This window comes from Sinocyclocheilus grahami, unplaced genomic scaffold, assembly GCF_001515645.1.
Source record: "Sinocyclocheilus grahami isolate Dianchi unplaced genomic scaffold, SAMN03320097.WGS_v1.1 scaffold2377.1, whole genome shotgun sequence".
In the NCBI taxonomy this organism is placed as follows: domain Eukaryota; kingdom Metazoa; phylum Chordata; class Actinopteri; order Cypriniformes; family Cyprinidae; genus Sinocyclocheilus; species Sinocyclocheilus grahami.
The window spans coordinates 9,867-33,656 of record NW_015507556.1 but is presented as its reverse complement, the minus strand read 5'-3'; the positions used below and the strand labels follow the sequence as shown (position 1 = coordinate 33,656).

At 39.4% G+C, this 23,790-nt stretch overlaps 1 protein-coding gene and 1 long non-coding RNA gene across 5 annotated transcripts; both read left to right on the top strand.

Annotated features, from left to right (window-relative positions):
* The first annotated feature begins 354 nt into the window (after positions 1-354).
* Positions 355-4,272, top strand: LOC107574903 (uncharacterized). 3 transcript variants are annotated; one of them, XR_001607757.1, is made up of 4 exons: positions 355-440; positions 933-2,777; positions 2,982-3,554; positions 3,679-4,272. It is a non-coding gene; the product is annotated as an uncharacterized lncRNA (long non-coding RNA). The 3 variants fall into 3 exon arrangements; XR_001607755.1 differs by having other exon boundaries at positions 933-3,554; XR_001607756.1 differs by having other exon boundaries at positions 358-394; positions 972-3,554.
* Positions 4,273-5,712: 1,440 nt separating this feature from the next.
* LOC107574899 (gastrula zinc finger protein XlCGF57.1-like) lies at positions 5,713-7,668 on the top strand. 2 transcript variants are annotated; one of them, XM_016261321.1, is made up of 2 exons: positions 5,713-7,083; positions 7,252-7,668. In XM_016261321.1, the coding sequence occupies exons 1-2, from the start codon at positions 5,720-5,722 to the stop codon at positions 7,412-7,414; spliced, it is 1,527 nt and encodes a 508-aa protein (XP_016116807.1). In that variant the 5' UTR covers positions 5,713-5,719; the 3' UTR covers positions 7,415-7,668. The 2 variants fall into 2 exon arrangements, with proteins under 2 accessions (XP_016116807.1, XP_016116806.1); XM_016261320.1 differs by having other exon boundaries at positions 5,713-7,668.
* The last annotated feature ends 16,122 nt before the right edge of the window (positions 7,669-23,790 follow it).

Sequence of the window (23,790 nt, the reverse complement as noted above, 5' to 3'; positions counted from 1 at the left end):
AATCATAATTTAGACATTTTTATACCTATTTTTAGACTCAAATGAACTTTTCCACATTTTATGACCTCTGCTTTATGAACTCATACACTCATTACTTTAGAACATTTTTAATTCACATTTATATTTTAATCTAATTTATATCTGGTATAAAATGTTTTTCTCACAGTAATTTCCTAATAGTTTCAGCACATAATTGAACAACATACATTTAATTTTTTTTCACAAATACATTAAACTCTGAATTTCTGCCAACTCTTTAATTGTTTGTATATCATGTTCTATGTAAATGTTTTTAGACAGCAGCATGTGACCAGGACTTTTATTTTGGCGTGGTGATGTGATGTCATAAGTGTGCGCCGCGCTCCTGCATCTGTTGTGATTCGACTGAAGAAGGGTTTGTGTTTAAAGCATCTTTAAACACCGTACAATCAACTCGAAAGGTTTGCATGCGATGGAAAATTGTTTATTATTGACTGTAATATATTAATGCCTTATCTAAAATATATTAACGTAATTTTGTGAGTAAATAAGCACATCCACACATGAGTAACACAAAAGTAGCATCTCATTTATAAACATGAATTCAGTGATGGAGAAACTTGAGATGTTTAAACTCCGAGTCAATTGAACAAAATGCTTCGCAGACGTCACCTGCTGGTCAAAACACTTTAATTCGACACAAACGTGTTTAATGAAAACATTTTCTATTGGTTTAAGTTTTTATTTTGATACATGTGGTCAACAAATCATTAGATACAAAAAAAATAACTTTCATTATAAATTGTTATTTTATAAATGTTGCAGTGCTAGTTTTGAGTGTTTTTGTCTAATCAGGTGCCTCTCACTTGGGACTCCCTCACTAGTGCGCTGACTACTGAACTAAAGAGCACTGATTGAGACGCACCCAGAGATTCAGTTCATTTTTCTTTCAGTTCTTCTCATCTTAATCAGGACAGAGTGTCCAAATACAGAGAAACTCCCGCTGAAGCGACTGAGAGCCTCGGCACACACTTATAAAGATGGCGTTTATTAAAGAGGAGACTGAAGACTTCAGGATTGAAGAAGTGTTCAGTCTGAAACAAGACACCACCGAGGAACAAACAGGTTGGTTTCGCTCTGAGATGAATGATATTTATACGAGTGTCCTAATTAAAGTGACATAGAGCGAGTCGACCCATGTGGACAGACATGTTGAGATCACCTGACAGGCAAATAAAACTAACTTTATAACAAACTTATTTTTAATCAAACGGTTTGAATGTTTGTGATTGACAAGCAGTTCAAATCAAAGTCTCAAACTGAAGAAAACATCTGTCGTGATCTTCTGTCAAGCTCAGGTGTAAATGTAGCATCATAAGTTGATCTAGGATGGGGGTTTCTTCTCCTGGGGCCTGATGAATAAAAGTTGTGCATGCACAAAATGGGCTTATCAGGAATTATTAAAAATAAAATGGGCATAAATATGTGCACACCGAACAAACACTAGACAGTGCGTACGCTGATAATTACAAAAGCAGAATTTATGTTCTGAGGAAATATTTTCATGCGAATAATTATCAATGATGCGCTCTTGACTCTAAGCAGATGGCTTAGCAACATAGATGTTGTAATGACAGACGCTGAAGGACTCGCTCGGTGACGGAATGGTCCATTGATTGGTTTGAATAAGAAGCTCACACACTACTGTATAAGAAGTACACAGTACTGTACAATAGGGCTGTGCAATTAATCGAATTTCAATTTCGATTTTGGGTCTCAACGATCACAAAAATTGTGTAATCGAGAAAAAAACTTTTATTCAGTTTTTCTAGTTATTTTGGCCTGCGTTCCTAATAACGCGCATCCGCACTTTCGCCCCTCCCGAAGCTCGAACTCTCTCAGCCTATACTGTCGGCGAAACAAGTCGCGTATGTGGTATCTGGTCGCATTTACAAATCAGCGCGAGTGAAGATGGCAGAACGAGAGCAGCCACAGAAATCTTTGGTCAACAAAAGAGGTAAAAGCAATTCCGTTGTTTGGGAACAGTTTGGATTCGAAGAAGCGGACGTGGATCAAAAACATATTAAGTGCAAGATTTGCTACGCGGTGGTGTCAGCACCGCTTGGTAACACCACAAATCTTTTTAACCATCTAAAATTTAAACACAGACCGACATATGACCAACTAATAATAAAGAAACAGAAAGAACAACGAACAACCCCCACGACGTCCTCCACAACACAGTCATCCATTAAAGACTGACTCTTCAGTGCAACTCCTTATCCATCCAGCTCAGAAAAGCACAAAAAATAACAGATGCCGTTGCATACTTAGCCAAAGACATGTGCCCCATTAGCACGGTTGAGAACGAAGGATTCCAAAAAATGATAAAAACTCTGGACAAGTGTTATGCTTTGCCATCTCGACACCATTTCACGAGAGTTGCACTGCCTGCTTTAGCCACTTCTGCACAGCATTTTTCATTTAATGAAGTGTCAAAAGCAGAGTACTTCGTCACCACAACAGACCTATGGTCTAGCCGTACAATGGAGCCATACATTAGCTTAACAATACACTTCATCGGCACCAATTTCAATTTGAATACGAAATGTCTCCAAACTGCGTTTATTCCTGAAGACCATACCGGGCAAAACATAGCCCATGGACTCAGGGAAGCTATGGCTGCATGGGGTTTAAACAAGGAAAATCTCACCTGCATCACAACATAAAGCCGGCAGCTGAGGTAAATGGATGGATGAGGCTTCAGTGTTTCGGGCACAGACTCCACTTGGCCATAGGTAAGTAGGAAACCTTCATACAGATTATATGTAATGTGGTGATTTAATTGTACTATCACACTAACCTTTTACTATTATTATTATTATTATTATTACCACTTGAACTACTCTTTGATGCCTTCTTACTCCGTCTTAACAAATGTTGCTTTGATGAGGGTGGCAATGATCATATAGTTGACTAAATAGTATTTATTGTAATCTTAGAGAACGCAATGAAGGATCCTAGGATCGACCGTGTAATGGGGGTCTGCAAGAAGTTGGAAAAAAAAGAGGGAACTTGCAGAGGCACAAAAGCAGCTGAAGACTCCCTTAAAACAGAATGCCCAACCAGATGGGGATCTAGGCAGGCCATGTTAGACAGAGTCCTTGAGCAGCATAAGGCCATTGCCCAGGTCCTTTCTAGCGACTGAAAACTCAGACATCTCACCCTCTCTTGGCAGGACATTGACGTACTGGAGGCCATCAATAAGTCTCTTAGCCCCCTTGTTGAATTCAGTGACGCACTTTCTGGAGAGAAATACATAAGTGTGTCTTTTCTGAAACCAACCTTCCACCTCTTTAGAAATTCAATATTGGAAGTGCAGGACGATGACACAGACCTTGCCAAAAGCATCAAACAGAAATACCTCATTGACAAATACAGCAACACAAGAGTTACTCGACATGGCCTCTGCCCTGGACCCAAGGTTCAAGCTTAAATATGTCAACAAAGGCAACCGAGGGTCTATTGAAGACAGACTGACAGCAGAGATGAAGAGTGTGATGACTGACATGGTGGTAATAATAATAATAATAATAATAATAATGAAAAGTTAAGTGGATTAATGTGTTGACAAAATAATTTTAACATTTAATACCACAACCTCAATTCTTGTTTTTCTTGTAATATGTTCCCTCCAAGGAGAACGTCCCTCTTGAGACAGAGGATGCTGCTACTGCTCCAATGAAGAAGAAGAAGAAGAAGAAGAAGAAGGGCCTGGGCAGTTCTTCAAAGTCACCACAGACAAAGCTGCTGGACCTCCTCTGCAACAGGACCAGGCCATAACTGTTGAGCTACAGTCGTACCTGCAGACAGAGACACTGGATGCTGAGGAAGACCCACTGAAGTGGTGGAGGGAATCTCAGAGGATCTACCCACGGCTTTCCAACCTGGCAAGGAAATATCTTTGTATTCCAGCCACAAGTTCTTCATCAGAGCAAGTCTTTAGCACTGGTGGAAATATTGTCTCCTGCTTGCGTTCATCACTGAAACCAGATCATGTGAATAGGCTGGTGTTTCTGGCTAAAAACCTTTAAGGCTTAGATGTGTAACCCTATCAGCATTTTGGCCACGTTGGCCTGAAACATATTTACTTAGTCTAAAGTTGAAGTTAAACTTATTTTCTGTTAGTTCTAAGCCATGGTGGGCCAGCCTTAAAATATTATTGGACTGAGACGAGTTACTGACTGGAATGTGATTGTTTAAAATGTAGAATGCTGTAAAATGTTGTTTAAAACTTCTCAGTTAGTTCAAGGCACATATGTGAGCAAACTTATTTTGGTCTAATTTATTATTTGATCTAATATTTGTATTGTATTTATTACTTGTTTTTAAGAGATTGTGGAAGTGCACTACATTGTTGATCTTATTTGCCTTTATTGTATATGCTGTTTATACATTTGAATATATTTTATATTTGTTTTAAGGAGAATTCACTGTTCAATAAATGCAACATATTTCCAAAGTCAATGAATAATCGTTTAAAATAATCTAAATTTCAATAATGACCAAAATAATCGTGATTATGATTTTTCCATAATCGAGCAGCCCTACTGTACAACCTTTGCTGCACGCAGCTGTGCTGTAGATGTCTTGTGCAGACAGACAGTAGACTAATGATAACCAGTTTCATGGTCTTCCCAATATTATGATAAATACAATTGTATTTGAAGGATAGAATTTGAAGGAAATGTGCGAGAACCAACAGGATTCATTCTTGTGTGTTACGCAGCATGTTTGAGGTTCACAAGAACCAATAAGATTCATTCTCGTGCAAATTTGATTAAGTCATATGCGACTTTGTGTTCTGTTTTGCGGCTCGATCTCTCGAATTTCCACATTTTAACAATATTAATAACACAACTAAAATGAGCGAACAAATAAATAAATTAAGGCATGGACACGTTGTACTAATTTGATGCTTAGTTTTACTTTAAAGAGAGAAGAAATAAATGTAACATGAGCCGTGGCCGCAAATTAAAGTCATAGGAATTAATTATTAATATTTTTTTAATATAAACATTCAGTTTCATGTGTGGCCTAGACATTTCACACACACCGGTAATTCAGTTTAGCTTTCCCCCAGCACAACATCTAATATAAGTGTTCACTTTTATGACAATTTACAAACAGTTTCAGTTTCTTTGAATTATTATTTTTGTCAATTAACTGATCAGTGATTAATTATTAGCATCGCTAATTGAGATAAGTTTATAATTAACTATATCTCCTGGGTCAAACTGTGCTTTTTTAATAAAGGGTTTAACTGCCAGCTAAAAGACCTAAAGAAAGTAAGTAATATTGTGAAGAGCAGCGTTTCTCAACTCTGGCCCTCAAGGTCCCCTTTTCTGGAACCTTGATGAAACTCACCTGCCTTTAACTTTCAAATAATACAGAAGACTTTGATTAGTATGTACAGGTGTGTTTGATTAGGGTTTGAGCTAAACTCTGAAGGAAAGGGAGTTTCAAGGGCCAGAGTTGGAACTTCCAGCAGGTGTTTTGGCGCAAGTAGGACAGTGGCCTCCAGAGCAGGTTTGGACATTTCTGGTACAGGGTCTAGCATACATGTTGTTGGTTTTGATGTTTTACATACCTTAAAGATTTGATGTCTGTTGTATTGTGCCATTAAACTTGGGATAACTTTTATTTGTTTTTGTTTTTTTTCACCTTAGACCTAATCGCAATGAAAGAGAAAGAAGTACTGAGTGAAATTGAAGAGAAAGATCAATATGGGAATCTTCATGATTTCACAACTGGAGAAAAATCTTTTAGACGTTCGCAGACTGAAAAGACTTCCACACGAAAAACAGCTCAAAGAAGTTATTTCACTTTCAATCAACAAGGAAACCTTAAAGTCCACACTGGAGAGAACCCTTTCACCTGCCAACACTGTGGAAAAAGTTTCACTCGTAAAGTAAGTCTTGACGTGCATATAAGAATTCACACTGGAGAGAAGTCGTACACCTGCCAACAGTGTGGAAAAAGTTTCACTCAAAAAGGAAGTCTTAACACGCACATGAGAATTCACGCTGGAGTGAAGCCTTACACATGCCCTGAGTGTGGAAAGAGTTTCCATCAACATATAAACCTTAAAGCCCACATGAGGATTCACACTGGGGAGAGCCCTTTTACCTGCCAACAGTGTGGACAAAGTTTCAATCATATAATCAGCCTTAACAGGCACATGAGAGTCCACAATGGAGAGAACCCTTACACATGTCAGCTGTGTGGTGAGAGTTTTGCTCAACTTGTAAACCTTGAAGCCCACATGACAATACACAATAGAGAGAGTCCCTTCACCTGCCAACAATGTGGAAAAAGTTTTGCTCATAAAGGAAGCTTTAACGTCCACATGAGAGTTCACACTGGGGAGAAGCCTTACACCTGCCAACAGTGTGGAAAGAGTTTCTCTCAAAAAGGAAGTCTTAACTTGCACATGACTGTTCACACTGGAGTAAAGCATTACACCTGCCCTGAGTGTGGAAAGAGTTTTGCTCATTATGGAAACCTTAACGTCCACATGAGAGTTCACACTGGAGAGAAGCCTTACACCTGCCAACAGTGTGGAAAGAGTTTCACTCGTAAAGTAAATCTTGACATGCATATAAGTATTCACAAAGGAGAAAAGTCGTACACATGCCAACAGTGTGGACAAAGTTTCAAGCATAAAGTAAGCCTTAACAAGCACGTGAGAATTCACACCAGAGAAAAGCCTTACACATGTCAGCAGTGTGGTGAGAGTTTTGCTCAGCGTGTAAACCTTAAGGTCCACATGAGAGTCCACACTGAAGAGAACCCTTACACATGCCTTCGTTGTGGTGAGAGTTTTGCTCAACTTGGAAACCTTAAAGTCCACATGAGAGTCCACAATGGAGAGAACCCTTACACATGCCAACAGTGTGGAAAGAGTTTTGCTCAGCGTGTAAACCTTAAAGCCCACATGACAATACACAATGGAGAGAGTCCCTTCACCTGCCAACAATGTGGAAACCGTTTCACTCAGAAAGGAAGCTTTAACGTCCACATGAGAATTCACACTGGAGAGAAGCCTTACACATGCAAACAGTGTGGAAAGAGTTTCTATCAAAAAGGAAGCCTTAACTGGCACATGACTGTTCACACTGGAGAAAAGCATTACACCTGCCCTGAGTGTGGAAAGAGTTTTGCTCATCATAGAAACCTTAATGCCCACATGATAATTCACACTGGAGAGAGCCCTTTCACCTGCCAACAGTGTGGAAAATGTTTCACTCGCAAAGAAAGTGTTGACAGGCACATGAGAGTTCACACTGGAGAGAAGCCTTACACATGCAAACAGTGTGGAAAGAGTTTTGCTCAACTTGGAAACCTTAAAGCCCACATGAGAGTTCACACTTAAAAGAGTCCCTTCAGATGCCAACAGTGTGGACAAGTTTTCAATCATAAAGGACTCCTTAACAGGCACATGAGAATTCAAACAGGAGAAAAAGCCTTACACCTGCCAACAGCGTGGGAAAAGTTTCACTCAACATCAAACCTTAAAAGACCACATGAAAATTCACACTGGAGAGAAGCCTTATTAGTTATGAACTTGTTCTTTGCTTAAGGGTTAAAAAGTTCAAAATACCTGAGCAGCAGGCTCAGCACATCTCAAGTGGCACTTAGATGAATATGTATTTACTTTCAATAACAAAATAAACAGTATTTGTGGTAGCATCTGATCATTGTGATGTTGATTTTATTCAGCACTGCAGTCAAGTCTTGTTCCATTTATTGATACAATTGATTTCTATATAGCAAGTAGCTGTAGCATCTGCTTAAGATCATTGATGATCATTTTGCCTTTATGTCTTAGGCCCAATCCCAATTCTATTTTGTAACAGAGTGTCAAGGGGTAGGGGTGAAAATATTCCCCTAAGAATTGGGACACCACTACTATACGTCACGTCATCATACGTCATCTAGCTCCTACATTACACACACATACTGGTGTGCATTAGAGCCTTTAATTGCCGTTCTATATTAATGCGTCGCTTACTGACACACACACACACACATATATATCGGAGATCGCACAGCTCACAGATCCAGGAGAAAAGAAACTTGTCAGAAACGACTGCCCCAGGACTTTTATTAATAACAGTTTAAATACTGAATCGATACATTATATTTTCCAGCAATAAGAGGATAAAATCGCTGTTTTTTAAGTAAACTCACTCTAAAAAGAGAAACGCACAGACGCGCATACACGCAACTTTCATCTCTCTCTCTCTCTCTCTCTCTCGAATTGGCAATATTTGAGAAAAGGGTTTAGCAATTTATAATTATTGGGGAGACTAGCCCCTCTACGGTGGTTATCGCCCTGATCAGACATGAAAATATGTTGTGGCACTATGGTGCAGTCTATATGATATGACGTTAGTTAGCAAATATTAGCGATTTTTTTTGCAAACATTTCTTTGAGTAACATGACCGTAAATATGAACTCACGATTGAATGTGACATAAAACAAATGATTACTTTTCATTAAAATCTTTATTAATGCCAAAAATGCTTACATTTATGTGTCTTTTTGTTTGCTCGGGCAGCCATGTTGCTGCTGAAGACGGTTTACGCTGAGATCATTCATACCCCTTCATTTGAAGTGTGGTCCCGAAAAATCTTTGTTTGAAGGGCTATCTAGCCCTTCCCCTTACCCCTACCCCTCCAACCAAAAGAGAATTGAGACACCCCTACCCCTTCACGTGAACGCGCGAAACGGAGGGGTAGGGGAAGGGCTAAGCGGTAGAATTGGGATTGGGCCTTAGAGTCCCTTTTATCCTTTTGACATTTGCAAACCAATCCAATGAGAAGAAAGTCACACTCGGTACCAGGAACCAAATGCCTGGTGGCCAGCGAACTCCCCCCATGCTCACATACACATAACGCACACACATAAAGACATTATCTTTATTTAGGCCATAATAAGTGGTTATAAATGTATCTAGTATATGCATGTGTTGTATATATGTTCCCCTATTATATTAGCCTAGTCAAGTCACCTTTATTTATATGGCGCTTTTAAAAATACAGATTGTGTCAAAGCAACTTTACAGCATTAAGCTTATATCCAGGTGTATGAATGTAGCTGCTTTAATATCTTCTAGATAATTTTACTTGGTATCGAAATGATCTGCTTTTTATTTCTCAAGCAATGGTGTACACTGTTATCATGAAATGCATCATACTATTTTTACTAGATTTTGGGTAAAACTGCACCAGTTATCCAGACCAACATTAAACATGCAAACGGACTGTAAATGAAGACAAAGAAAATTTCTCCCGCTCAAAATTCACGCCTTGTATTGGCCATTCCACCAAAGATGGGTGTGACTGGGAAACCATTAAAAGACCCCCAAACTCTCCAAGTGGGTCTTCTGTGCTTTTTTTCTGTGCCTTCAGAGACTCTCCTCCTTCAGATACAGCCTTCGGACCCTTTTGGAACTTTACTCACAAACTCACTTTGTTTGAATTACCCGTGGACCAACTCCTCCTGGAAGACCCACAAGGACAATGCCAGCATGCTATGTTGAACTCAGCCTTTCCCAACATTTCGGTCTCTCATTACACATCAAAACCAATGCAAGTAACCTTTCTAGTAACCGTCAGATGTACTGTTGTCATGCCCCTGGACTCTGTTTGCTTTTGCTCCCCATGTCCTCCGTGACCTAGTTTTCCCTTGTCCTGCACTGTGGCTGAGGGTGAGCTGAGAATGGATTTGGGTGAATGGAAAGCGGAGGAAGACTTTATTGACTTGTATACCGACCTGCCCCCTCTCCTCTTTCCTCCGTCGGTAACCTCTGTCCCAGAGAGGGCTCCTGTTCCCACGTCCAGCCCAGAGAGGGTTCCTGTTCCCAAGTTAAGCCCGGAGAGCCCAGAGGCTCACAAATGCCCGCCCACCCACTCCTGCCTGCCTACTCCTCCACCGCTGTCGTCTGGTAGCCCCTCTGCTCGCCCTCAGTCCACCATCTGTATGGTGCGAGCTCCGCGGGTCTGCCATCCTCCATTGTCATCGTGGCTGCAGAATCCCTTGCTTCCGCCTCCAGCCTCTAAGCCCCGGACTCCGCCTCGGCCCGTCGACTCAGCGGCTCCACCTTGGCTCCTAGCTCCCTACTCTCCGCCGTGGCCCATCAGTCCACTGGCTCCACTGGGCTCCCTCATCCCTCCAGCTCTGCCTTGGTCTGTCGTCGACCATCCGTCGCCTTGGGACTCCACTCCTCTGGCTACGCCTCGTCCCTCCGTCTGTGTCAGGCTCCTCCTTCCATTCGGCTCCTCCTCTCTCGCTCCGGCTTCACCGTGGCCTTCTGGATCCCCGCCTCCATCTCGGTCGCTGGCGCCATCTGCTCCGCCTTGGCCCTCCGGATCCTCCCCGTCGCCCTGGCTCATCGGCTTTCTGTCTCCACCTCAGGCTTCTCCGCCACCTGCTCCGCCGCAGTCGGTTGGCGCCCTGGATTCATCAGCCCTTCCTCCTCCATGGCTTCTCCCTCCGTCGGCTCCACCGTGGGTCACCATTGTGGCTGTGGCCTGGGTCCCATCTAGCTCCTCCTGCTCCAAGTCCCTCCTGTTTCCTCCCTCTGTCTGATTCGCCCTGGTCCCTGCTGTTTCCTCCTTGGCTCCTCCCTCCATCTGATCCGCCCTGGACTCTTGTCTGCTGGCCCCCTCCCAGTTGTCCGTCCTCCTCCTGAGCCTCCTCCCAAGTTCCCACCCGTCCCTCCGTCTGTTGTTTCTACGGCGCGAGGACGTGCCTTCCTGGAGGGGGGGGGGCGATATGTCATGCCCCTGGACTGTCTGTGTATGCTTTTGCTCCCCATGTGCTCCGTGACCTAATTTTCCCTTGTGTTTGGTTGTTCATTGCTCCCAGGTGTGTCTTGTCTATTACCTTGTTAAGTTGTGTATTTAAAGTGTTGTCTGCCCAATGTTTTCTTGTCGGGTCTATTCGTCATTTGGTGCTATGTGTGTCTCCTGCGTGCCCTGTGTTCCCTGTAATTTGGATAATTAAAGACTCATATTTGTGTTTACTCTACGTCTCCTCGCTCCTCACAGTAGCAGTGTGACAACTGTAAGTTTAACCCCTTTTATAAAACGGTGATGTTGTCTCCTTGCTGGCTCTTATAGGCAGTGGTGGAAAGAGTACTAAGAAATTGAACTTAAGTAAAAGTATTGCTACTTAAGGAATAATGTACTTAAGTCATATTATTTTTCAGTACTTTTACTTGTACTCAAGTAAGAGTAAAATAGTAGTTTGCTGAAAAACTACTCAAGTTACTGCGTTACAAAATACTTTATTTTTCTATTTTTGCTCAAAATGAGATGATGTGAGCATTATGGAGCAGGGTTAACCCTAATCCTAACACCCATGTACTGTAATGTCTTTTTCACAAGTGAGACCCAGGAAATCCCTTATATGGATAAATGCATCAGATATCACTACAGCTGACTAACATGCAGATAGAGACGCTTTGATTGATGAAACGTGGAAGACAATAAACACCCAATTGCAATACAACGCTAACTGACATAGCTTGTATCACAGTAAAGATTATTATAAAGAATATTTTCTGTCTCATTCTGTGATAAGAAGCAACATGGAACTACAGAAGCTGTTTCAAACACGACTGATGTTATATAATGATTTTGGAGCAAAACATGATATTAGTCTCATAAATTGTCATGTTTGACGCTATGTTAAGCAAACATACTACCTATCCTCCCTGTTGCCAGGAGCAGCTGTTTTATAACTAATTTTGAAAATTACATTAAGGTATAAGATTATGTGGTTGTTTTTAAGAAGGGCAAAAGCAAAGAGGGGTAAGTGAGGGTTTAAAAGAAAAGAAAGAGTTTAAAACAGTGAATGGAAAGGTGCCAGTAAAAAATAAATTGGGGGTTATGGTTAAGTTTGGGCATCGTTTGAATTTTAATGATTCCAATTCTTGTCAATTCCCAATTTCGATTCCAATAAGGTAAAAATAAATTAATTAATTAATAAAAAATCTTATCAACTTATTACAAAATATTTCCTTGTTAGCTGAATACTATGAATGAAAATCAACAGGCTAAAGAACACTTACACAAGGATGTGTGTGCAGCAGAGAAAACAGCCCGTGAGTCTTCTTGACTTGAATGGTTTAAAATCACAATGAAAGTGTAGTTTGTTATAACAAATGTGGACTCCAGGCACATGTTCGGTAGGAGAAAAAAAAGAGCATTTTATTTAACATGTTAACCCATACCTAGGCCTGGGAATCCAAAATATATTCCAATTCTGGAATAGGATGCTTAAGGTCAGGAATCGTCGACTTGTTATAAAATTAAAATTTCAATTCCTCTTGTCAATTCATTTGTGTGCATTTTAATATGACTTTAAACCATTCAAGCACAAGAAGACTTGTGCCGTTTTCTGCACTGCACACATAGGGGCGTAGCCATCATTTCAGAAGTGAGGGGGACAGAAATGTAAGAAGAAAAAAAAACTTGTCTAATTGACAGGCTTTATTTTTTCTTATGTATTTTAACTGGATAAGAAATCAAATACACTGCCGTAAGATAACCAATCATTTGTATTCTATAATATTTTTTTCTGTATTTTCCTAATGATAATTTTAGGATTGGTTTATACATATAATAAGGCAGAATAGTTTCTATACTGTAATAAATGTTATGTCAATTAGCACTGCATTACTCATATACTATATTTATTACCTGGAAATAACCTGAAATTATCTTCTTTTTTTTAGCTACAGCAATAGCGGGATGCCTTTGTCCATATTAGGGATTTCCTGCACGTCACAAGTTATTACTTCTACTGGGCCGTTTTAGACTTTCTGCGCGAGAGCGCCCTCCGGCTTCGAGTATGAATGAAACATGCACTGCATGTTCACATCGTCTCGTTTTGGATATGAATAAATCGTCCGGTCATACGATATCTCGTTTCTTCGCCTATGTGTGCTCACTCATCCAAAGCACACACACAGAAAAAGGGATTTAAAATGCATCTGATTGACAGATAAATCATGGTTGATCTATCAGCCAGATGCACGCACTCTTATTTCAATGTTGTTGTTAATGTTGGGGTTATTTTAGCTTCGTACATTCAGTTTAACTGCACTGTGGGCGATTTTTACCATTCAACTGAACTGCGTGCATGTATTTTAGACACTTACATTGTTCTTGCTTCATCCATGCAATAATTCTATCAACCGAGTTTTCTATTTACTTACACTGCTGTGTGCTCTGGTAATATCAATGGTATGACCCATTTCAGGAGCTGACAAAATTATGATTTAAAATCAGAGCATAGCTCACATTCACTGAAACGCTAATGATGCTGATTCAAAACGACAACGCTGGTGACAGTCAAAGCAAAGAGCAGTTTGAACGGCCCGCCCCCGCAGCTGAACTGGAAGTCTTGATTGGTTTTGCACCCGAGTCAGACTTGTCTGTTATTGGCTGAAGTGCAGGGCTCCGCCCCCGAAGTTTGAAAAGTGCCCGTCAAACGGTGCTGCTTTGTCTATTTTTTTGAAAAATAAATGTAGCAAAGTTGAATACTTTAGATTTATTTTACTTAAGTAAAAGTACCACAATTTAATTATACTCAAGAAAGTAGAAAAATTTTAAGTGTTGTAACGAAAGTATTTGTAATTAGTTACTTTCCACCTCTGCCTATAGGGTTGGAACGTAAAGTTTGCCATTCTGTGTCTTTCTGTGGATCTTTCTCACTCACCTTGACCTTTTTGTAATGCTACATATATATATTTATACATGTAGGTTAGCTGTATTATACCTAGTGCCATTTATTAAACTTGTTCATATACACTCTCGATTGTCTCTGTGTTCGCTGCTCATGAATCAAGGTCACTTAATGTGCGATTTCGGTACATGCTCTTATGCAGTTCATTAGTAACAGTGAGAAAATTATACTTCTTGGAATTGATAAAAGATCGTACTATCCATTCGGTAGACGAACAGATCTGCGATTGTAAAATTAATTCTACTACAGTAATCTTAAAGCTGATATAAATATTGATAATTAGTTATAACAAGATCTGAGTTATTATTAATATTTCTCCTTTTGAGCTAATTTGCTACAATTCGGCACATTTGCTTCAACTGTTTCAGTGATTCAGCAAGCCTCGCTCTGCACATCACTAATATTTCCTCACCCTCACTCGTGGTGTTTAGTGCTTAGATCAAGTGAACACACCGGCGCCTCCATCTGTCATCGCTACTGTTCAGCTTCCACACTCCACAACAGCACACATTATTCTAGTTACCATTAGATTGAGCGGCCATTTAAAGTTGCTACTGCATACATATTTCAGATGATAAGCCATAGTTGAGGTCGATGGATGATAGGCGAGCGTTTGGATGTCCTGTCTGATGTACTGTATTACCACATAGACCAGCTATTAATGATCTGTCCATCACAGACTGCGTGACCTGACCACTTCCTGTGGATATTTTACATTTCAAATGATTGTTTTAAATGTAAAAATATAGCAGAAGTAGTACTAACATTAAAAAACTGGACTTGTGATAAGGCTCCTGAAATACTCAGGTCTTCACTTTAAGTTTTCATTTAGTGATGAGTACATTTTTGCTAGAAAAAGAGCCGGAGAAATAACATGCAAGTGTCTCGGGCTGTGGTTCCCACAGTGACGTTCAGTGGTAGTGAAGCTCTTCTATAGGGATGAGTGAGTGCTGAAGGTGTGAGGGAGCTGTGCTTTATCAACGCTGGCATGAATTCACGCGCCACTGTGTGATGTAGTACAAAAACCTGAAACTGAAGATGCTACCCTCCCCTCATTCCCTGCATTATTGGGCATTTGTATTTGTATATTGTAAAATCAGTGGACATATATTTCACTCAATCTTAACACTCTTGAGCAGCGGTGGGGGATTCTGTAGAGACGAGCTGAGCAACACTCCACATTAAAGACCAGGGCATTTAAGGAGGTCGTCCTCCAGGAGTTAAACAGCACAGATGTGAACATGTGTCATGAACTTGTACACTCAGTGCCAAGAAGGGTCAGAGCAGTGTACTTTAAGCTCTGGAGGACATACTAAGTACTAGAATATTATACATTTTCTGAATTAAATCTAGGGTGTACTCATTTCTGCAATCCTTCATTTAAACAAAATTGGCTAATTTACTTATCTCACAGAAAATATTGGTATATATTTTGTTGTTTTTATTAAGTATATGTTTAATATGTTTAAATTTGGCCATCTTTCCATGAATTATATTAGTGATCATTAAGAAAATACATATTTTATATTTATTCAGAGGGGGTGTACTCATTTATGCTGTGCACTGTATATAGTATAGCACCATGGATGAGATGAGACCCTTCACCACTCCACCTGTCCTTATTACCTCAGTCAACTCACTCCATTGACTGATATTATATGAATAGAAACTAACAGGACAAACCTGACTTCAAAAATCAGGATATGATAGACATCCCACCCTGCAAAAACTAATTTCAGGGAGGTAGTACCAACCAAGTATGTATCGATGCAGCCCAGAGACCTTCAAGTGGGAGGGACTTTCGCTGCAAGTAGGTTGGGCTTGGAGCTGACCCGCCCATTTTGAGCTGGCTTACGAAGAAATACAAACGTGCTAGCAGTATGTCCGCAGTTTGGCAGTATTTCAGACTAGACCAACCAGCCAGTAAAACGGCGACATGTCTCATATGCCATGCTGCAATTTCGAGGGGTGGCACAAGTATTAGCAACTTTAACACAAGTAACTTCATAAAGCATTTGAAGACGCGTCACCCCGTAGAACACGATGGTTACACAAAAGCTAGGGCAGAGAAGGATGAGCCGTGCCAGACTCAACAAACTTTGGAAGCTTCATTCAGACGAAGAGAAAAGTTTTCATGTTGCTCATTATGTTTTCATAACATGAACACATTGAATATTCTTTAGGAGGCCTTTTCACAACTTGTTTGGCCGACTGATTCTGGCATGGAAATGCATGAGCCATTTTTGCAAAATGATCCGTCACAATCAGCACACCCACAGACTTTCCTTCTCTGACCTCCCTACCAAAAGTCGATGCAGACCAGTTCTAAGGGTTCTGATGTTCGGATACTTTCTAACGGAGCACAAGAATTGGGTTCTGAGTAGTAGAAATGAACACTACCTGAAACCCAAATTGTTGTATAGTTGAACACCTCTGAGCGCTTCCTCCTCACTCTTAACCTCAACATGGTTCCTGACACAACACATACCCCTACACGTGTCATCTTTCGACATAACCTACGCTCTCTCTCACCCTCCCGGCTATCTGCTATGTTTCATCTTTGCTTCCTTCCCCTGAATAGCTAGCATCTTTTGATGCTAACCGTGCTACTGATACTTTCTGCTCCACTCTTACATCTTGTTTAGACAGTGTCTGCCCCTTGTCTTCCAGGCCAGCCCGTAACACCCCTTCTGCCCCTTGGCTATCTGATGTTCTCTGTGAGTATCGTTCTAAGCTCAGAGCTGCAGAAAGAGTATGGCGCAAATCACAAAATCCTACTGACCTTAAAGGGGTCATATGATGCTTTTTTAAAGATCATTATTTTGTGTATTTGGTGTAACAGAATATGTTGACATGCTTTAATGTTCAAAAAACACATTATTTTTCAAATGCTGTACATTATTGTAGGTCCTCTATGCCCCGCCTCTCTCAAACGCTTCGTTTTCTACAAAGTCCCTCCTTCCGACAAGCGCAGTCTGCTCTGATTGGCCAGCTGACCCAGTGCATTGTGATTGGCCGAACACCACAAGCACTCGTCGGAAATGTAACGCCCCTTACCATAATCACGAGCTTCATCTTTCAAAATAAATGTAAAGACAGTAAATAATGTCATTAGTTTTACCATCAGTTCAAGCCCGAAAGGGGAACAGACACAGTTAATGATGCAGTACACAAGCCAGACAACTGACTCCACTGTGATGTGACCCTGTCTCTCTGTCTCTCTCACACACGCGCGACTCTAACAGCTGACGACTTTGCCACGTTCTTCATTAATAAAATTAAAACCATCAATGCACAGTTTTCCACACCACAATCTGTCTAGCACATCTTACCAGCAAACACACTTGTTCACATCCTTCTCTTCACTCTCTGAGGCAGAATTCTGTAAACTCATCCTTTCTAATCATCCTACTACTTGTCCGCTTGATCCTATTCCATCTCATCTCCTTCAAGCCATTTCTCCTGCAGTTGAACCTGCACTCACTCACATCATTAACACATCTCTTCACACTGGTGTTTTTCCCTCAGCATTTAGACAGGCTCGTATAACCCTACTAATTAAGAAATCCACCCTTAACCCATCTTAGAGAACTAGACCGGTTTCCCTTCTTCCTTTCTCGATCTATTAACCCCTTTACCGCCCTGCAGTTCACCGAAGCTTTTATAGCCCTGCCAGCTCACAGTAGTGTCCTGGTAGCACAGGATATAAGTGTTGATGAGTTGACAAATAGCTTTAATTCCTCTTGTTCAGCAATCTTAAATGTAGTTGCTCCTCTCAAATCCAAAAAGACTAAACCAAAAAATCAGCCATGGTTTAATAACAACATTAAAGCTTTAAGGAAGGATTGCAGAAGGGCAGAAAGAAGATGGAAAAAGGATAAGTTACAAATTTCATATCAACTTTTGCAGAGCAGCTTGTCTAAATTTCAGGAAGCCATCTCGTTGGAACGGGCAAAATATCTTTCTAATTTAATTTTTAAAAATTCTCATTGTCCAAAGATTTTGTTTTCTACGCTTAATTCTGTGTTAAACCCATCTAGACCAACTGGCCCAGATCCTAGCTTAGAGTTATGTGAGAAGTTTTGTAACTTCTTCATTAACAAGATTGCTTCTATCAGGGTGCAGATTTCTTGTAATTTATCCCAGAATTTTAAATATGAAAACACTAGCTCCTCTGTTTTTTCAAACTTTCAAGCTATCGCACTTTCTGAGTTGTCAGACATTATTTTAAATATGAAATCAACTACTTGTTCTTGTGATGTTGTTCCTACAAAGCTGCTGAAGGATGTTCTGCCCTCTGTTTTGCCGAGCTTATGCTCTATTATTAATGGTTCTGTACAGACAGGCACTGTCCCTTCCTGTATTAAACATGCTGTGGTCCAGCCTTTACTCAAAAAAACAAATCTTGATCCCACTGAATTAAATAATTATAGGCCTATTTCGAAACTGTCATTTCTGCACAAAGTTTTGGAAAAAATTATATTTAACCAGATTTCCCTCGACCTAAATTCTAATGATATTCTGGATCCTTTTCAGTCTGGCTTTAGAGCAAAACATAGTACTGAGTCAGCTCTTTTAAGAGTAGTAAATGATCTCTTGTTATCTGCAGACACTGGTAACTGTACTATTCTCTTATTATTGGACCTGAGCGCAGCTTTCGATACAGTAGATCACAGCATCTTGTTAAAAAGATTAAATCTTGAGGTTGGCATTTGTGGTACTGCATTAGACTGGTTTGCATCGTATCTCACAAATAGAAGCTTTTTGGTGGAAATTGGTGTATTTTCATCAAGCTCAGTTCCCATCATTTGTGGAGTACCCCAGGGCTTTATTTTGGGTCCAATTTTATTCTCCCTGTATTTGCTCCCTCTTCGTTTTATATTTGAGTCTCATAAAGTATCATACCACATTTACGCAGATGACACTCAGCTCTATTTTCCTCTAAAATCAGGTTCTGATTCAGTGTCTTCCTTGCTGGCTTGTTTAGAAGACTTCTTTTAAATCATTTCTTAAAACATATCTTTTTTCTCAGGCTTTTGCTTAACTTGAAAATACTTTTTTGTTTTGTTTTGTTTCTGTTTGTTTCTTTGTTTGGTGATGTCTTGCATTACTTATTTTATTATTTAATTATTTCAAATTTTATATTGTCTTAATGCTTTTGTTAGTTGATTTTTCTGATGTTTTGGTTGTGCAGCACCTTGGTCAGCACTTGTTGCTTTTAAGGTGCTATATAAATAAACTTGACCTTGACCTTGACCTATCATTGTAAAAACACTTGAACGAGCTGTGTTCAACCAAGTCTCTACCTTTCTCACACAGAACAACCTCCTGGACAGCAACCAGTCTGGTTTCAGAAGTGGACATTCAACCGAGACTGCCTTGCTCTCAGTTGTTGAAGCCCTAAGATCTGTTTTCTTTTTTTTATTATATAATTAAAGAATATATATATTTGCTATGTGTACTGCATTAGGCAGTTCTCTTCTGGCCAGACGACACCAGCATGGCTTGGTTTAATTCCAGGCTGTAACACAGGTCAGATTGTGCAGAGGACTTGTCTGATTCCGGTGGTCTTGTGCCGATGGTTGTCGAGGTCTTCACTGGGGATCTGTCCCTGGGGCTCATCTAGTTGTCCTGGTCTCCGCTGACATTCAGGGCTGTAGAGTCATCTCTAGGCGCTAATCTACCATCTGGACTGGATACAGACTGGATCTGTTAGCTACAGTTACCTCAGAATAAGAATAAAACAGACTACTATTAGCGTAGATGGCATTCTTCTAACAATGTAACGTAAATAATGTAAAGTACATCGAATGTTATGGGAAGTGTTCCCGGTTCCGTTTGACCTAATTAACAGAGCAGCCATCGAGTATTAGACAGTGTTTTAGGTTGTTACATGCGGAGGTTTTTGGTCCAATAATTAAAAATACAGTTTTTTATATCACCTATGCATTTTGTTGGTTTTGCGAATTGGTATGTTTCATTGGGCCGTGAAGAAATATAGAGCTGAGTATCATCAGCATAACAGTGAAAGCTAACAGCGTGTTTCCTGATGATATCTCCCAAGGGTAACATGTAAAGCGTGAAAAGTAACGGCCCTAGTACTGAGCCTTGAGGTAACTCCATACTGCACTTGTGATCAATATGATACCTCTTCATTCACTGCTACGAATTGATGACGGTCAGATAAGTACGATTTGAACCATGCTAATGCACTTCCATTAATACCAACAAAGTTTTCTAGTCCAATTAAAAGAATGTTGTGGTCAATAGTGTCGAACGCAGTGCTAAGATCCAGTAGCACTAATAGAGAGATACAACCACGATCAGATGATAAGAGCAGGTCATTTGTAACTCTAAAGAGAGCAGTGTCAGTACTATGATACGGTCTAAATCCTGACTGGAAATCCTCAGATACCATTTTTCTCTAAGAAGGAATATAATTGTGAGGATACTACTTTGTCTAGTATCTTGGACAGAAAAGGGAGATTTGAGATCGGTCTATAATTAACTAATTCTCTAGGATCAAGTTGTATTTTTTTTTAATGAGAGGCTTAATAACAGCCAGTTTGAAGGTTTTGGGGACATATCCTAATGACACTGACAAATTAATAATAGTCAGAAGAGGATCTATGACTTTTGGAAGTAACTCTTTTAGTAGTTTAGATGGAAAAGGGTCTAACATACATGTTGGTTTAGATGATTTAACAAGTTTATACCATTCTTTCTCTCCTATAGTAGAGAATGAGTGGAATTGTTCCTCAGGGGATCAATAGCGCACTATCTGATGTGATACTGTGGCTGACAGCTGCAAGGTTAGGATTTGATCTCTAATAGTATCGATCTTGGAAGTAAAGAAGTTCATAAAGTCATTACTGCCCTGCTGTGGGGAAATGTCTGCATCTGTTGATGCTTTGTTTTGTTCATTTAGCCACTATATTAAATAAATGCCTGGGTTTGTGTTTGTTTTCTTCTAAAAGAGACCAAAAATAAGCAGTTCTAGCATTTTTTAGAGCTTTTCTAGAACTTTCCCGCCATGCAATACGAAATACCTCTAGTTTTGTTTTCTTCCAGCTGCGCTCCGTTCTCTGGGCTGCTCTCTTTAAGGCATGAGTGTGCTCATTGTACCACGGTGTCGGACTGTTTTCCTTTATCTTCTTTAAGCGTAAAGGAGCAACTGTAAATGAAGTGCTAGAAAATAAATTATTTCATTTTTGTATGCAGTTATCAGTTTTTCTGAGATAGTGGATATGCTGAGGAATTGAGAAGTCAGGAAGATTATTTACAAAGCAGACTTTGTGGAAGAAGTGAATGGTTCTACCATATTTTTAATAAGGAGTTGAATTTGCAGCCTTAGCTATATGGAGTTTACACAAGACTAGATAATGATCTGAGATATCATCTCTCTGCTGCAGGACGCCATCAATATCAATTCCATGTGACAGTATTAAATCTAGAGTATGATTGCGACAATGAGTAGACCCTGACATGTGTTGTCTAAACCCAATAGAGTTCAGAATGTCGATGAATAGGGCTAAAATGATTAGTCGACATTATCGACAATAAAACATTTTCGACAAATATTTTTGTTGTCGAGTAGTCGTTTGATCTCATATGACCTAATGTGAGAGCCTGCAATAATGTGGTTTGACCAGTGTGGTCAAACCACCATGACCACATACTTGACCCGCGGTATGAAAGCAACAATTAAGAACACATTTGATTACAGCAATGTGGATGTTTGCACGAACTCTGAAGTTCGGCACTCCAGTAAAGAAAAGTCCAGTCACGTCACGTTTATTTAGATAACAGTACTTTATGCAATAGATAGCCTTAAATCAAGCAGCTTTACAGTATTAAACATGAAAAACCAGTCAGTGTCGCTTTCAGTTAGAATTACAACCTTCTTTTCTGTTTTAAAGCAGCTCTCCAGTGTAGAGCTAGCTAATGATCAAATATTTTTATTAGGGGGAAAAAATATATTTAATTAAAGTTTTAGTTTGGTTTGATCTAGCTCAGGACTGTTTTGATTATCATAACCCTATAAGGTATTTTAAGAGTGATTATGTTGTGAATAAAATAGTTTATCCAAAAATAAGACGTCCTATCACTAACCTTTATTTAGTTTTTTTATACATATGACTTACAAAAAGAGATGTTAGGCAGAATGTGTCATTCAGTTACTTTTTCATATGGCTAATTAAATGGCGAATAAGAGAGTTTCTCCGTCATCTCATTTTGTGTGCCAAATATATTTATTTGTATAAATTAATTGTATAATTGCAGTTACATAATGTGACTTTCAAAAGTTGAAATACTTTAATTTATTTGTTAGAATGTATAAATATTTTAACTAATTGCAAAAGCTGAATAATCAATAAATGTGTAATGATTAACGAGGTAAATAACTGATGATTAGTCGATTAATCATTCTAATAATTGTTCATCAATTATCAAAATAATCGTTTGTTGCAGCTCCTATCTATGAATGCTGATCCCAATGCATCTTTTTTCATTATCAACATGGATATTAAAATCACAAACAATTAAGACTTCAAAAGGATTTGCAGATTTTCTGAGTTAGTTCTGGCTGCAGATAAAGTCTGTATGGTGCCCTGGTGGCCTGAATACAGTAGCCAGTATAAATGTCACCAGGGATTTAGCATTAACACTTGCTAATAACATGCTTTTGTGATCAGATGTGGATCTTGTCACAGAATGAGGCAGAAAATATGTTCTACACTGGTGTTAAATAGTGAGGGAGTGATATGAAACAGCTGGGTGCAATCAGTGTAAACAGGTGTGTGCAATTCGTGCTGAGTGCAATCAGTGCAATGCATGATGGGAAATGTAGTCCGGGGTGATGTGCAACAGTGTGTAGTGCGAGAGTCAATGAATTGGAAAGTTCATGGACCGGATTCGTGACAGTAATAAAGGCCTATGTTTTTAGCAATGGATTATAAATATACTTAATTATGAAAATACCCAAGATGGCTTGAAGAACACAGATTGACCATATACCATTTTAAAAGTATTGATTTGGCACCAGTATCTTAAAAAACCCAAGTGATACCCAACCTTATCCAAGAGTAGTCATAATTAAGAGTAGACTTAAAGAGGTCATCGGATGCCCATTTTCCACAAGTTGATATGATTCTTTAGGGTCTTAATGAAAAGTCTATAACATATGTTGGTTAAAATGTCTAAATGGCAGTGTAAAACAACACCCTTTTACCCTGTCAAAATGAGCTCTGTTTTCAGCAAGCTGTTTTAGTCCATGTTGCTTTAAATGCTAATGAGCTTTGCTGACCCCGCCCCTCTCTTCCATGGGATGATGAGCAGACTGTAAACTTCAGCTGCGAAACTTGCAAACTAGCACATTATTAGGAAAGGTGATTTGCAAAGATTCATAAAAAAAACCTTATACTCAGTACTTCTGTAGATGAAGCTGGATCACAAATGATTGGCGCGAACTTAAACGCATTTATGTAGATCGGGGATCAGCACATTCCCTTCAAAAATTAAATGACGACTGCTATATTCATTATTACATCCAGTGTTGGGGAGTAACTAGTTACATGTAACGGAATTATGTAATTTAATTACAAAATAAAAGTAATTGTAATCAGTTACAGTTACTGAGAAAAAATGTGTAATTAAATTACAGTTACTTATGAAAATATTAAGGATTACAAAGGGGGTTACATCTGCTTGATTCACACACACTCCCACATACAGATTTAATTGATTTCTTTCATAAATTGCAGTGACTGCTCTAAAATATGAAACACCAATGTTTCATGAGTTTAGAACATGCTTATTCGATAACTTTTATTTCCTATATGGGTTTATGCATAGCTAGGCTTCATTTTTTAAAGATTAACTGTTGTTTTCGAAGGCATTGTTAGATTCCAGTGTTTACTGTCATAGCTAAGCAAAGATTTGATTCCAAAAACAGTATCATAGCTAATAAAATATTTATTGTTATGATA

Coding starts and splice junctions, on each gene's coding strand:
- LOC107574899 (XM_016261320.1), top strand. CDS start 5,720: ATGAAAGAGAAAGAAGTACTGAGTGAAATTGAAGAGAAAGATCAATAT.